General features: G+C 40.5%; 1 protein-coding gene across 1 annotated transcript in view; it reads right to left on the bottom strand.

Moving 5' to 3' along the window:
- SYNE1 (spectrin repeat containing nuclear envelope protein 1) overlaps positions 1 to 15,886 on the bottom strand; it is a 522,133-nt gene that overhangs the window by 191,545 nt on the left and 314,702 nt on the right. Inside the window, 7 exon segments of the mRNA XM_025205597.1 lie at positions 872 to 1,016; positions 1,399 to 1,736; positions 2,166 to 4,326; positions 5,312 to 5,577; positions 8,322 to 8,498; positions 10,082 to 10,207; positions 13,184 to 13,330. Coding sequence (XP_025061382.1) covers positions 872 to 1,016; positions 1,399 to 1,736; positions 2,166 to 4,326; positions 5,312 to 5,577; positions 8,322 to 8,498; positions 10,082 to 10,207; positions 13,184 to 13,330 — 3,360 coding nt within the window.

The raw sequence follows: 15,886 nt of genomic DNA, 5'->3' as shown, positions 1-15,886 counted from the left end.
ATCGGGCTCAGGAAAGAAAGTCAGCCCAGCTGGACTGAGTTCCTTTCCCCAGAATGATGGTCAGGCGAAATGTTGAAACAGTGTCAAAACAGCCTCACTGTTTCGACTCGATATGAAATTCCATACAAAGCACTGTTCCATCCAGACCTCGAAACTGAAGTCGGAACGGAACAGTGCCGTTTCGCACAGCCCTAATAATGGACACTTATAACCTGGAAAGAGCTGTTTGCAGCTTCCTGACAAAACCTGTATCAGCAAGAGTTCTAACTCAATTTTCTATCCAAATCCAAAACTTACTTGGGCAGTGAGGCATATGGCAAAGGAGGCCATCTCTATCAGCTCTCTCCTTGTAGAGAATCCCCATAAATGGAAGGGATTCTTTTTTGCCAATTTCTCATTGGTTTCAAGCTAATCTTGGCTTTGTATGCAATCCCAACTGCAGCAGTATGAATAAGCTGGCCTAGGCCTAGCTATAGTGCTCCACAGTAAGTACATTTCTAATATACCACATCTCTCAGCTCTCTCACTCTCAAGAAGCCCTGGCAGAAAATTAGTGAGGGATGCCATTGACTCAATTCTCATTTTTATAAGAATTGGAATTTTTTAGGTGGATCTGTAAGAGTTACTTCAGTAAGGTATGTTTATTTTAATCACTTCTTGTCAGTATCCACTTTTTAAGCTACTATATGTATATAGAGGACACGATTCTTGTATTTTATTTAGGATGCAAATAAAAAAAACCCTTCATAACTTATTTATAATGCAAAAACAAACGAGATGTACATCTCTGGTGTCCTGAATCCTATGGCAAATGGTTGAATTTATTTTCACAGAAAGAAATTGGACATCCTGCTGATTTTGGAAACCTTACCTTATGGGCCAGCAATTTCTTTTCTGCTTCATGACCAGAAGCAGACTTAGCTAAAGAGAATTCTGATAATTTCTTCTCAGCCTCATTCATCAATTCAATAACCTTCTGCCTTGCAATCTGGTACTCCTGCCACAGAGAAGCACACCTTGGAGAATGAAACACGAGCAAGAAAGATTCAGTATAATAAAAAAAATCATTGAAACACGCACTGGTACATACAGTTCTGAGGTTTACTACTACTAATATTTTGCATTTATCTATCAGCTTTTTTTATAAGAAACTCAATATGTATTAAAAACAAAAATCTCAATTCTCACAAAAACCTTCTGAAATAGTATATTGATAAAGTATCACTTAACTCATTCTAAAAAGATGAAGCTTAGAGATCTTAAGCAACTCATTTCACATCAGCCAGCCAATCAGTTATGGAGAAGACAGGATCTGGGAGTTCTGAATCCCAAGCCACAGATCCCAACCCACTAGACTGGAAACAAATGTAGTGTGTCCCTTATCATCCCCAAAGATACCTCTGCAGTAGATCTTGCTGGGTTTCAGATTCCTGTTTTGTTCCCTTGCCTTTTTCCCCTAGAGCAGCTATATTCTGTACCAGTTGCTCTCTTGCTGTAACTTGGATAAATAGTTCCATCTCAGACACCAGGCAATGTAGCTCTTCCAGGTGACTCTGGAATTGACTTTCTGTGCTGAAAAATTCTAGGTGGTTTCTTAGATTCTCCTCGCAACTTTCCACATCCAGACCATTCTTTGTCAAATGTAGCGATTCCTGAGCATCCTCAAGCCAATCATTGGCTGTTTGCATAACTTGGTAGTACCTTTGACACAGGCTATACAATTTAGTCAATGTAGCCTGAAACAACAGTGAAAAATAACATTTTCAATAACAGGGGTAACAATTCTTAACAACAAAAATAATGAGAATACCCCACCAAGATGTCAAGGCTTCACTAATGTCATACCCTAATCTATCTTTTGCTCCTCAGGAGTAGCACCAGCTATGCCCATCCTTCCTTCCTGTCTTGTGCCTGGCCCCTAAATGTGGAGAGGCCACCTAGAGTGAGAGCATGGATGTATCTGTGTGTGCTGTGTATGCTGACGGAAGTCTTTACTCCTCCAAAGTCCTTGTTTTACCACTTAGCATGGACCATGACCTATGCCTAAAACTATGAAAAATAATTAGGAAGCAAAGTCAATCTATTCATGATGACAACACAAAGAAAACCAACACAAGCTAATTTTTCCAAGATAGAAGAAAATAATAGATTGGGGACACACTAACCTGCCTCTTCTGTATGGCTTCTTGAACTTCATTATCCAGTTCTGACAGCTCAGCAAGGGTGTTTTCCAAGTCTGCAGGTATCAGTTCTTTTGCTTTCATGTACTTCTCCTTTTCTTTACTGCTCAGGGCATTCATTATTCTCAGACTTGACTGCACTTCTTCTTGATGGATCTGAACCTTTCGAATCTCTTCCTGGATGTTTTGTAGTTTCAGGTCCAAACTTAACGTTCCGTTAAGCTCTGCCTTAACCCATCTCAGCCACTCAAGTGAGCGGCAGATCTCTGTTTGAAAGTCTATGCTTTGTACCAGCCTGTTTTCACACTCCATCACTGTGTCACCAATGGTAGCATGCAATGACTTTAGCTTTTCCTGCCAAGACTGTACTTCATGATTGGCTGTCCCATAGGCAGATGGGTCAAGCTGAGGAGAAAGCACATGTAGATGTTCAGTGATTCGCTTCAAAAGAATCCCTGTGTCTTGCAAGCTACCAGCCAGAGAATGGTAAATTTTCAGCTTTTCTTCTATTGGGAGTGTTTCCTCATTCACTTTCATCTGCTCTTTCTTCACTGCCTCTAGCTGTCTCTTCAACTGTGTGCACATTTCCTCATATTCCTGATAGGCCTCTATAGCATCTTCCAAAAGGCTAACTTTCTGTTCTATTTGCCTTTTCACCTTGTGATATAATGTGATGAGTTTCAACATTTCATCGGGTTGCCATGGTTGTCCAGTGCTTCGGAAAGCCTCCTTTTTCTGGTTCAGTTCATCAACTGCTGCACCAAGGTTTCCCACCTCACCTAAGAGAGCTCTGTAATCCTGTTGGAGTGATGCAACTTCTTTGGCTGAGAGAGCAGTTGGAGCTTTGTTCATGCTTAAATACTGATCTTCCAGTTCAGTTAAAGTCTTGGTTGTCAATTCAATCAAAGAAGCATATTCTTTGCGGGCAGAAATTGCTTCCTGAACTCTGTAGAACTTATCTTTGGCCAGAGCAATGATGATATTAAATTGCTGAGGCAGGGCATTCAGCTTTTCATCTAGATAAGAATGATCCACTTCATTAAGGGATGGTAGGATTTCCTGACCATCTCTCTGCAGCATAAGTAAAAGAGTTTCATATTCAGGAGACTGCTCAAGAATCTGTTGATACTTAATCAGCTGGGTATATAGATCAGAATTATTATTCATTAAATTGATTTCTGGAAATGTGACAATATCAGTTTGTTTTAGCCAATGATTAGCTTTATCCAAATCTTCTTTGAAATACTTCCTGGAAACCATATTTTTCTCCAGTTCTACCAGTCTCTGGCTACACTTGTGTAAAACAGTGTCATACACATTTTGTAGTTCCTGCAATTTACCTAGCACTTCACTTTTTTCCTGTTCTTCTGCTTCTTTCATTAAATCCCGTCCTTGAGCCCACAGCCCAGTGATTTCATTCTGACAGGTCTTCAGGCTAGCTTGGGCATTCTTACAAGTCCTAATCTGTTTGCTCACATCTTCTGGCAATAGACAAATATGGTCATGGAACATTATCTTTTTCTCATGTTGCTGAATCTGATTTGTAGCCTGAAAAACTGCCATGAGAAACTGGCTCTTTTCAGATAGCACTTTATTCAGGTGCTTTTTCCTCTGACCAACTAGATCACTGAGACACTCAACATGATTCTGTGTATCTGCAAGTGCCTTCTGGAGCAGCTGTCTTTCATTGAGGCCTAGATTAATCATCACCCGGTCAGACTCTGTTATGAGTGTTTTCAGAACAAGCTGTTTGGCTTCTAGTTTACTACAAATGGTGAGATGATCCACGAGTAAGCTCTGAGCCAGGTCAGGTGGGGGGCTCTGTTTAAGAGCCTCAGAGATGCTTGGTTGTTGCTCTTCTGCCCACTCCATCAGTTCCTGAAATCTGGACTGTATCAAACTTAGCTCCTCTAAGGTTGTGACAGAAACCTGGATTTTCCTTTTGACCAGGTCCTCCAGCTGAGTCCAGCGTTGTTCAAAATACCCAGACTGCTCTTTCACTAATTCTCTGTCATCTAGATTCAGATGTTCCATCATCTTTTGCTTTTGGACTTTCAAGTCTTCAAGGGCAAATCTCCTCTCCTGCAGAGCCAAAGCCAACTGTTCCAGGGCCTCAAGGTGCACATTTGTACTCTCAGCATCTGATCTGTTTGACAAAATGAATAGTACAAGAGTGAAATCTTTATTTATATTTAAGGTGGGATATTCAAAAAAGCCCAAGGGCAGTAGGAGCCCATATCATATTAGGATTCAATGGGATTAGGGTGTCAAAATCTTGTACGCTCCTTTTAAACTACTTGCCTCAATCACTAGAAAAAGATAGTATTTTTACTATCTTTTCTTCTGCCATAGCTTGTTGTAAATTCATATTAGCAGTGTAACTACTGGCAGCCCACACTTTAACTCATTGTATATGAAAAGAACAAACATTATGCTAGACACATATTATTACAATATTGAGGTCAAGGGATTTTAGCCAATTGACATTAACAGTAGAAGAAGTAACCATTACTGTTTTAAAAATACAGTCTTAAGTTGTGCTCAAGATGTCTCAATGATGTGGTGGCAGCAACTAAAATTTCAAGTGTCTGACCATTTACACTAACCATTCTATAAAAATATGAGATAATCGCTTAGCTATGAATGAGAAATATTAGAACATACTGTTTGGAACTGTATTTTTGATTCTCTAACATAGATATCCCTCATTAGAGAATAATGCTTGCATAATTTAATTTAAATTAATTTAATTTAATTTTTTGAATATGTCACAAAATGTAAATTTCCAAGAGTCAAAGTGATTAAAATGTATGCATTTTGCAGCCAGTGTTAAGTGGTACGTAAGGACAAGAAGGTAACACAACACAGAGCTATAACCAGAGGTTATTAGCTTACTCTTCTTGAAAGCAACTCCTGAAGATCTAACTAAAAAATTAATACACATTCTGTATTCCATCTTCTTTTCATCTCAAAACAATGCATTCTACCGTAACCAAAGAAGGAGGTATTCTGTTTTTTTAAATCAAGCACATTATTAAAAGGGATATTTAAAGGGCATGATATCTAGAAATATGGTAAGAGGGCCATATGTGTCAAATATATCAGGTCAGAACAAGACAGACTCTCTCTACCTGGCCAGGTTGTCCCATTCCTTTGTAAACTTATCCAAGAAGACTTCTACTACATTCATGCGATCATGGTAATCTTTTGTCCTCTGAAGATCCTTCTCCCTCTTTGTGAGCAAGCTGGTTGTGTGAAGGCATTGGTCCAACCACTGATTGCTTAAATGTCCTATTTCCTTGTGCTCAGGTGACTCCTGTCCTTGTGTTAGTTTGTTCACCTTCTCAGTCACAGAGGTAAGATCTGACTGTTTAGACTGCAGCTTCTGGCTGAACTCCTGTTAGAAGAACAAATGAAAAACAAAATAGAGATATGCCATCTAATAATGAGCTGAGATTTGAATGATAATGCTAAACACACTCTACTTAGAGCTGGATAGAGGCTCAGCCCTGTGCATCAGGTGTGTGAGGGAGAGGCAGCTAGCCATGTTAGTCTGAAGTCAACCAGAAGGAAGGCAGGGCATGGTGACACCTTAGAAATTAACCCATTTAGAAATGCATACACTTACATAGGTGTAGGTTGTAGCCGTACTGGCCTAAGGACATAGGCAGACAAGATTCTTTGGGTAAACCCAATATCTTTTATTAGACCAACTCAAATAGTTGGAAAAATTCTTCTTTGCAAGCTTTTGGGTACACTGCAGATGGTCTGTGCTCTTCCTGGATGGAGTAGTAAAGCAGCCAGAGGCCAGTAATAGACCATATCTGCCTATTTATTATAATAGATAAATCACAGTACTGGCCTCTGGCTGCTTTACTACCCCATCCAAGAAGGTCACAGACCATCTGTAGACACTTCCTCTGCTGGACAAAGGGTAACTACCTGAAAGGTTGCAAAGAATTTTTCCAACTATTTGAGTTGGTCTAATAAAAGATATCAGATTTACCCAAAGAATATTGTCTACACTTTCATAGGCCTATCAAAGATTAGGGAAGGGATGTAACCTAAAGGACAAAAAAGGGATATTAGCAAAATACTTCATTTACACAATCAGGATGGGAGAGGAATAAGGACTAAAGTCACAATCCATTCCCTGGCCCTCTCCTCGAGTTGCACAGCTGCTCAACATACTCTCCACAGGGAAGAAAAGCATAGCCCTACAAGTGGTCAATTTTGCCAATACTGTATATTGCACACTCTTCTCTTTTGTCTATCTTTTTCCAGAGATAGTTGCATAAAACAGGATCTCAGCTCCATAGAATTTCACTGCCTCTCGCTTAAATGGATGCTTAAACTTTGATAGTTCTTATACTTCCAATAGGACATTATGGTTGATTATCAAATCAAAGACTATGAACTCCCCATTTCATATACATTTCCTTGATGAATATAAAACTAAACTAAAATAACATCAACGAAAAAAAATATAGAAAATGAACAACACATAGTTAAAAATAACCTGTTGTTTTTCCTATGTTATTTAACATTGCCTGATGCTCTGTAATGAACAGCATTTTCCAAATTCCAAAAAAGGACTATCTACAGGCCAGGCTAGGTCCTGCATTCTTCCAGCACCACTCACTTTAATCAAAACCATTTAGTTTGCAGTAACTTGCATGCTAAATGCTGGACTGAGTCTTACCTGCCCTGTATCCACTATCCTAAAACACAATGGTTCTCTGCAAAATTAAAGGTACACAGGGGAATGACAGACAATATGTTACTCATTCTAAGTGGGCAGTATCTGCTCCTATGCATGGTAAACTACTGAAGCTAACTGGAGGAGTGAGAAAGAAAAATCCATGTTCCTGTCTTCTTCCTGCCTCCTTCATCAGTTGTTAGTACAATGGGCCTACTATGATCTTGGTGCAAAGATATGACTATATACTCAGCCTCTCCCTATTTGGGAGGAAGCACTCTTTTAACTTTCCACAATGCTTAGTGTAGTAATAAAGTACAGTACACATTCTAGTCCAAATAATGCAAAAATCGGCCTTCCATGATTTATTAATGACTGAAAGAGCATATTTCGTTTAGTAAAGTTAGTGGTATTTTGACTACAGCATAAATTGTCTGCATTTTCTAAATGACTACTTTGAAGCCAATATCTAAAATACCCTCCTCTGCAAGCAGGAACAAATCAAGTTTCTATTTGAAAGAGTATCTGTTCCCTACTGATCAGGACCTGCAAGATAAAGTATTATTTCTTTTAGAAATAGTGGTATATTGGTATGTGGACAAATAAAGAGTGGAGGTTTACGGTCTGTCAGCTTCTCTATAGTAAATGTGTGCACACGTTTCTCCATAGTAAATAAAAGGTAGCCTGTGGCAGCTTACCGTTCCCTTTAAGTAAAAGCATGCACACTGGCAGTTACTGCAGAATAACTGACACACTGCAAATACCTGCCATCATTTATCTCTCACATGCTTGTTCATGTGTCTGTGACAATAGTTTTTATTATGTATTCTGAGGAGAAGAGCAATTCTATTATAATAGATAAATCACAGATTTTAACATCAGATTAAGTGTTTACAGGAGTCGCAAAAATCTGCATTTCCAGGCTAGATCTGGACCTAGAGGGGATGGTCGGGTGACTGATGAGAGTTAATGCAGCTGTTGCTCACTCACTTCCCTGCTGACATTTGCCCACTGGAGCTCTGTAATTGGAATTCAGTGGCAGGCCCCACTCTCACTTGCCTCGTTCCCAAAGTGGGCTGGGTGAAGTGGCTCTGTGGGCCAGATCCAGCCTGTAGCCATATGTTCAATGACCCTGAACAGGTAATTAACCCCTTGAAAATGAAGGCAACCTATTTCAGTAAAGCTGAGACTATTTTCTGTAAAATAATATAGAAGTAATAATAATTTTTCTTTCTGAAGCAGACACTTCACTTCTTTCCAATGTAAAAAAACACTGCCTTCCACTGTTCTTGCTTTTACCAAAACAATACATACATAATATATGTGTGTGTGTGTGCGCGCACGCGCGTGTGAGAAAATACACACACACACACACACACACACACACACACACACACAGCTGTTGTACATATTCCTCGTTTTCCAATCCAATGGCTCCTTACCTTAACTTGTAAAACCATGTTCTGGGCAATGTTCAACTCCAGTTCTGCCCGTCTCCTCTTCATATTCTGCAGTTGTTGGTCTGCATCCTGGAAGTAGATCCAAAGCTCAACCTTCATTTGTTTTACCTCTTCCCAACCTTGGGCCAGGTATTGGGAATGCATCATCTGTTGCTCAATCTAAAAGAAAAGAACGGAAAGAAAAAGGGATGAAAATGTTTTAATGCAACTATTTGCCTGCTATATGGACTGGATGCTAGCACTGTGTGGAAGGCAGATACCTGCGGTATCTTGGGGGACTATGTGAAGCTTGCAGAATACGTGTGTCCAAAAAGAGAGTTAGCCTCCCGAAGTTATAAGATAAGATTGCATCAGAGAAAAACAACAGCAGAATAACAACTTTTATTATAATTCAATATTGAAAAGGTGGTATAAAAACCCTAAATGACTGTGAAATAATCAAGTGTTCAAAAATTCCCTTTAAAGCTCAAATTCCCTTTGCTGTTCCTAGGATACCCTCTCACTGAGGTTCTTCACTCTACCAGAAAGTCAGTTAATACTGATAAGCACAGCAAGCTTGTAATTACGTTACAGTGCCTTTATTCTTTTGCTTTCACTTCAAGAATTATGCTGGATTGTGACTTATACAGTCTCTTAATGACTAAGTGAAAACATTCAACATTTATTTCCATCTAATATGCCTAAGAAAGTTCTTTTTCTCATGTGTCTTTTTGAATAATGCCTTTTGTTAGGAAAAATTCAACAAGGAGAACGCTTACCGGAGCTGAATCCATCAATCAATGTTAAATCCTTATTAACAGCGCTTTGCTTGCTTCAAATACAGCAGTAGGTTGTCTTTAAGATTTAGAGGCTCAAAATGTCTTGGTGCTCATTGATTTTGTTGTTATTGTTTTTGCTAGTTACTTAACAGTGATTCTTATTTCTGGGTCTTTGACTTACCTTTCAAGTTACAGATTATGGATTACTTGGATTTGCATCATTTGCTTTTCTGGTATGGAATTTGGTTATTGTATGCTTTTGGCTTTTATACTCAACAGAGTTAGTTACCATGTTGTTAGAATGCTTGTGCATAAAGTGTATAGTGAAATGAAATACTTGTATGGAGGGAACTGCAGGAAAGAGTTTTTCTTGGTCATAACTTTCATTCAAATCCTTTAATTTGAAATGTAGAATTAACATTTAAAAGCTTAAAATATAAGTACATGGTTGTAAATGCACATAAAGAAGTTATCAATTTTATTAAAAAGTTAAAATTAATAAAAATTGATCCCTCAGGAGATTTTATGCCATGTTGATTTTAGTGAATATCAAAAAATCAGCTTATTATTGCTGAATTTTTAATAAAGGGTATACTGAAGACTAAAACTATACAACAATGCATTAGCAGATAGTCTAAATCATATTTTCTGCTACTGGAAACAATAATACCTTGGGTCACATTCTTCTTCTTCAGACAGGCATAATATACACTATATTTTGCTGCCTTGATGTACTATACTTGAATAGCCCCCACCCACTCTGGCAACCTTCCTGTAACATGCTGCTATATGAAGAATACCATAGTATTAGGGAAACTGTCATACTGCCACTGCAACAATTTAATAAAAAGAAAAGTTAAGATGTACATAAAGAAGATGTTTCTTTAAGCCATTGTCTAATATGACCCTTGTATAAAAGGGCAGATCAAGGCAATTAAAACTTTAAGAAGGATTAGAAGCCGATTGGTGTGCTTTGTTTCATACCGTTTGTTTTGTTCGCTGAATGTCTGTTGCCACATTCTTCACTGTGGTGTCTGATAAATCACACATGGAGCACAAAAGATCCAGGTAGGTGCTTGCTTGTTCCTGCAGAGCTCGGAAGTGTTTAACCTGAAAGGAAACACCTCTGATAGATCTTTTCAGCTTAAAAACATTCAGTTTTGACAATTCTCAGATGGAAAAAAAATATAAAACAACAGCACTTTATCAAAGAAGGCTGTTTTGCCACAGCTATAAATCATTAGAGCAACTTGAAAACAAAATGAAATAAAATAATATAAAAATTAAGTAATAAAATATATTTCCCACTATGATGAAGAATGGCAATTTATCTTGTTTATTTTTTAGAGCAAAGATTAATGTTCATGTTGTACCGTACTTGGTTTATTCCACGATAGGGAACTAGAAATTTTTGTGTGTATACATGCAGAGAATTTCAGCTAAGTCATTCTCTCATGGGGGAAAGAAAACAGAATTAACTCTCCTGTTGTACTGACTGGGTAAAGTGACTGTCTAGACCAGGGGTGGCCAACCATAAGCATCCTGGGCAACCTCCGTGTGTGGCACAAGGCAGCTTAGGAGGGGAGCAGGGAATGCACCAACAGCTAGAAATCAAGGACTAGAAAGCGAGCAGCAGAATGGGCAGGGAGCACAGGGAAGGGAGAATACATCTGAACAGCAGAACAGAGAGCAAGGAGTAAAAAGCAGAACAGCTGGGCAGGGGAAGGGGATCAGAATGACATAATGGAAGATGCAAGGCTTAAATTGTGGCATACCTGCCAAAGAGGTTGGCCCTCACTGGTCTAGACCAATCTACTCTCTTACAGCTGAACTGATCCTGGCATGTTCAATGTCTTCTCTGGAAAGGGCTGATTCCTTCATGACAGACCACTGCCAACTCCCTCCAGCATCCCTGGCAGCAAAGCCTTGACAGTGTTATGCTCTCAGGAGCTTCAGCCACTGCTCCTAGGATCCACTCTCACAGAGGTTCACCACTCTACCACAAAGTCAATTAATATTGATAAGCACAACATTAACTTATCTGCTAAAGTTCTTGAGACCTCAAAGCCACCATATTACATATACAGCTGCCACTTCCTATAACTGGCTGCCTTCTACAGTATAGGGAAACACAACCCAAAGGAGCAGCAGATGAGGAAGAAGGCAATGCTATAGTGGTGGTAATTTCCTCTTTCATGACCTTGGCAGCCACAACCTGCAGCACTGCAGACCCCTCCAGTAACGTATATAGGGGTTGAAAATGCCCCTAAATTGCAAAATGTGTATCTTTGAGTCAGTTTTAATTTTAACACAGGGTAAAAAAACCAATACAAAATAAATTAGCTAGGTATTAAAAATGACCAGCAAGAAAAGAAAGAATGATTTCAAGTTACATAATGATTGACTTACACAAAGAATGATTTCAAATAATTCATAAGGAACCAGGAAGCATGCCTTATTACACAGTTCCTTTTCATAAGGGGTAGAAAAGGGAGGGGACGGAAATGTAGAAAAAACTCAGATGAGATCAAATAACACAAGAGAGACGGATTTTGGACAATTCCTGAAGATAAATTTGTATGACATAGAGATTATATATCCATTCACCCAGTATCAGATATAAAATAGCCCCAGTCTAGCTGATAACATGCTGGCATTATGAGATATAAACACTGTGGAAGACCAAAGATAATTCTGGTCAGGCTGATACAGCCAAAAGAAGAAACAGATGACTGTAGAGGCCTCCACCACCACCACTCCAGCATTTATCTATTCACTACTGCAACCTGGGCATCTTGCTCAACAGCTGGCATTACTTACATTAGTTACAGGTTCTGGATAGCTTCCCTGTGGGTGGAGAAGTCCCCAGTTCTGAATTTAGTCTTTGAATGTATGGACAACTAAATAAAGAATAAATCCCTAGAAGCATTTTGGAACAGATCTTTCATCCCAACATCCTGTGAAGAGGAGAAGGGTTCCTTGCCCTCTCTTTCTGTTAGAAATGGGATGCAATACATTTTCTCTTGAATACCATAATGTGGTTGCAGGGTGCTCATTTTCAGTTCCCATATCCCTTGTTTCTTCTCCCCCAGAGAGCTCTATGGGTGGCAAAGGCAACCAAATAATCTATTGAGAGCTGCTCATTTGTAGCGATACAAACCCCCCCTCCCCAACACTGTGGAGTTGCACAGGCAATCCAGGCCTGTTCAAGGTTGCCTTGAAGGTGAGCTCTAGCCATGGGTGATAGGAGGCTGCTCCTCTCCAGGCCTGCCCAGGATCAATCGCTGATGGAGAAGGGGGTAGCCTGTCAATGATCACTAATGATCAGCTGGCAGCTGCTGAAAGGAACTGCTCTCCTTGCCCCCACCACCCCTGGTAGTGCTGCTACCACTGTGGGAACACCAGTTCTTGTTGGTGCTTTGACAGCAGTGCTGGCTATTCTTGAAGCACTGTTGTGATGACAGAGTGCTGACAGCTCCCCAGCAGTCACTCTCCATCCCCCCTTTCCCTTGGAGCATTGGGGTGGGGGGAAGACGGAGGCAAGGGAAAATGTAAGACTGGGATGCTAACCTCTGTAGTGCTACTTGTAATTAAACAAGTCTGTGGCACTACAACACACAGTGCTATAAAGAAGTTCCTTTTTCAAACAAGTACTTTTCAGTAGCACTTGGTCCATGTTTGTAGCACTGGAGTAGACTTCTTGTAGTGCTAAAAATATAATAGCTGCCCATACCCTCAGGTTGAAGCCTTTCTAATACTGTTGATGATAAACTGACCATATGCCTATGATGCCCCTTATATATCTTCCATCTTTATTTCAGGAAGGACGGCAGGGAGCCAGGCAGGCAACAATTTCCACACATTTTGTATACAGATCCAGCCCTAGCATGATGTTCTTACATGGTGACTCTGTTGCTTCTAATGGATCCTTATCTCTTGAGAAAAGCAGCTGATGAGAATGTGAATTTTTGATGTGTGAAAGGCCAGAGAGTTATTTAATTTTTTTCTTCTGCAAAAATAAACACTTACTTGATTTCATTCCAAAAAAGAGTAGTTAACCAGTTTGCTTAAGTGTGCTTCTTTTACCTGCTTAACTGCATCTGCCAGGCTGAAAGGTGGCCAAGTGCTTGGTTTTAACTCTGGCTGAACTGTAGACAGCCAAGCTTGGCATTGCTGTAGAGTATCTTGATGATTCACATGCTTCTGCAGTTCATGTTCCAAACTCTGGTACACCTAAAATCCAAAGTTTTGTAAGCTCACTAATATTTATGACATTCATATATAAAAAGAAAACCTAAAACCTAAAGATTGTATAAGATACAGGGCTCTGCATTCAGAGTAACTAAGGACTTTGTTGCATATTACATGTACAGAGTAACTAAGAGCGTTTTGAGCTGTGCAAATGTTGATCAGTATTAGTGCTAGATCAAGTTTGGAGTAGCCACACCTTAAAGCTAAAAACCTTCTCTGACTGTCCCCCACCTGCACAACTGTGACTTGCCACTAGAGGGCTGGTGAGCAGATGCCTGACTAGGAGCTATAGCTTTGAGTCACCACTACAGGGTTGGTGATCCAGAACAGGTTTCTATCCCTGCTCTAGGTGGGGAGGTTTGAGAGTTGGGTTGATGGGGTGGGACCAGGAACATGAAGCGGAGAGGTCAGTGATGACCCGTAGGGAGTGCACCCCCTGACAGCGCTGGTGCACCCCCTTACAGGCCATGCTCTCTGTTTAGACAATGGGCAGGGGGGCAGGTGGGAGCACCAGTGCACCCCTGCGAGTGCCAGATGAAGTGCCCCAGCTACTTCCAGGAGTACTGCAGCTGCTTCCTGGTTGGCGTGGCTGCTTTCTGGTCAGTGCAGTCAGCTGCAGGGGAACCATCCCCTCCCCCCACCATGGTCACTGACTGGTCACTGGGGGGACATGTGCCCCCCCCTAAGGTGGCACCAGTCGCCCATGGGAGAGGTGAAAAGTTAACAGTATGGGTGTGGGTAATAACATGGGAGGGGGAAAGGAAGGATAAAATAAAAAAGTAGTAAAAAAATAAAAGAACTTAAAAGCAAATAAAGTAAATTCAGGAAGTCTCATGTTTTAATAAACTTGGACTTAGGATGTGGGTCTGGGGGGTGTTGGTTGTGCTTCCCAGGTTGGCTGGGAGGTGGGAGCAATGAGGAAGGCACTTTTGGTGGAGGTACTGCCCTTTACAAAGGAAGGAAGCCCCAGCTCATGGGGACCCAATCTGGCTCTGTACCTTGTTCCCCTCCCAGCCTTACACCTCGCTCCTGGACCCATCCATGCCTTGCAACCTGGCTATCTGGCATGTGCTCTGCAGGCTGTTTCCACAGGGTCGCATCCCTAGGAGTGGGAAAGTCACACCCCTGGTGGTGGGAGGGGGTGCTGGCTTGGTGCCAGAACCACCCCTTGGGAAGCAGGATTTAGGGATGGAAAGCTTGTCCACACAAAACAGGAGGGTGGGGGAGAGGATATTGCATCGTGGATGCTGAAGGACTGCAGCTTGGGTGGCTCATCTGTGGAGAGTAGCCACACACTAATGGAACACGAGCTGGGTAACATGGATCAGAGATAAACCTGCTTTGAAGTGCTGTAAATTTGGTGCCTAAAGCGTGCATAAAACTAGTTTCAGGTGTTAATGTGTGGACAATCCGGGGGTTAAGAGTAGCCTAAAATGAATGTGTAACAAGGCCCTAAAACTATCAAGAAAACTCCAACTCAGCTGTATGTTTTAACGTTAGAAAAATATTAGTTAATTCACCTTTTACTAGGGATTAAGCCTAGATACCACTGACATTCAGTGAGACTGTTTCATAAATGTCAATGTCTTTTTTTTAATACATATTCATACTGCCCTGTTTATGTACTTCAGCTGCTACGTTATATTATAAAGCTATTTTTTTATTTGTTTCTTTATTTGTACCATGGACTGCTTGACTAAACAACACAATTTTGAATATTATCTAAGGAATTAAATGTTAAAAATAACGAGTGCAATGACTGTTACTTATTTGGGACACTTTAACCCTTTTATTTCTCATATGAATGCATTCATCTAGTGGTCATTTGTTAAATGATGTTTAAGTGTGCATTGAAAATTTAAGCTCTGGGCTTATACCAAATTTACTTGAATCTAAGACAACCTTGAAATTAAAATGACCCCACAATAACTATATTCTACATGTGGAAAAATGTATAAATTTATTATAATAGATGATGGATGATTAATTATTTGGATGATGGTGTCGCTGTGGACGTAGTCTTTCTAGATTTTAAGAAGGCCTTCGACACTGTCTCTCACTCCATCCTCATCAATAAATTAAGTGACTGTGGCATTGATGCCTGCACAGTTGGATGGGTAAAAAATTGGCTGATGGGGCGCACCCAGAGAGTAGTGGTGGACAGGTTGTACTCAACCTGGTGAGATGTGAGCACTGGGGTACCCCAGGGCTCCGTCCTTGGGCCCGCACTGTTTAACTTCTTCATCAGCAACTTGGACGAGGGGGTGGAAAGCATGCTGTCCAAATTTGCTGATGACACTAAAATGTGGGGCGAGGTGGACACACTTGAAGGGAGAGAGAGGCTGCAACTAGATTTAGACAGACTACAAAAGTGGGCAGATGAGAATAGAATGGGGTTCAACGTAGACAAATGCAGGGTGCTGCACCTTGGGAGAAGGAATCCACAGCATACATACTGGCTGGGGAGTTCCCTTCTTGAAAGCACAGAGGAGGAAAGGGATCTTGGAGTCATTATTGACTCCAAGATGAACATGAGCC

The sequence above is a fragment of the Alligator sinensis genome, unplaced genomic scaffold (assembly GCF_000455745.1).
Source record: "Alligator sinensis unplaced genomic scaffold, ASM45574v1 scaffold1177_1, whole genome shotgun sequence".
NCBI lineage: Eukaryota > Metazoa > Chordata > Crocodylia > Alligatoridae > Alligator > Alligator sinensis.
This window is presented reverse-complemented; position numbering and strand designations above follow the sequence as displayed.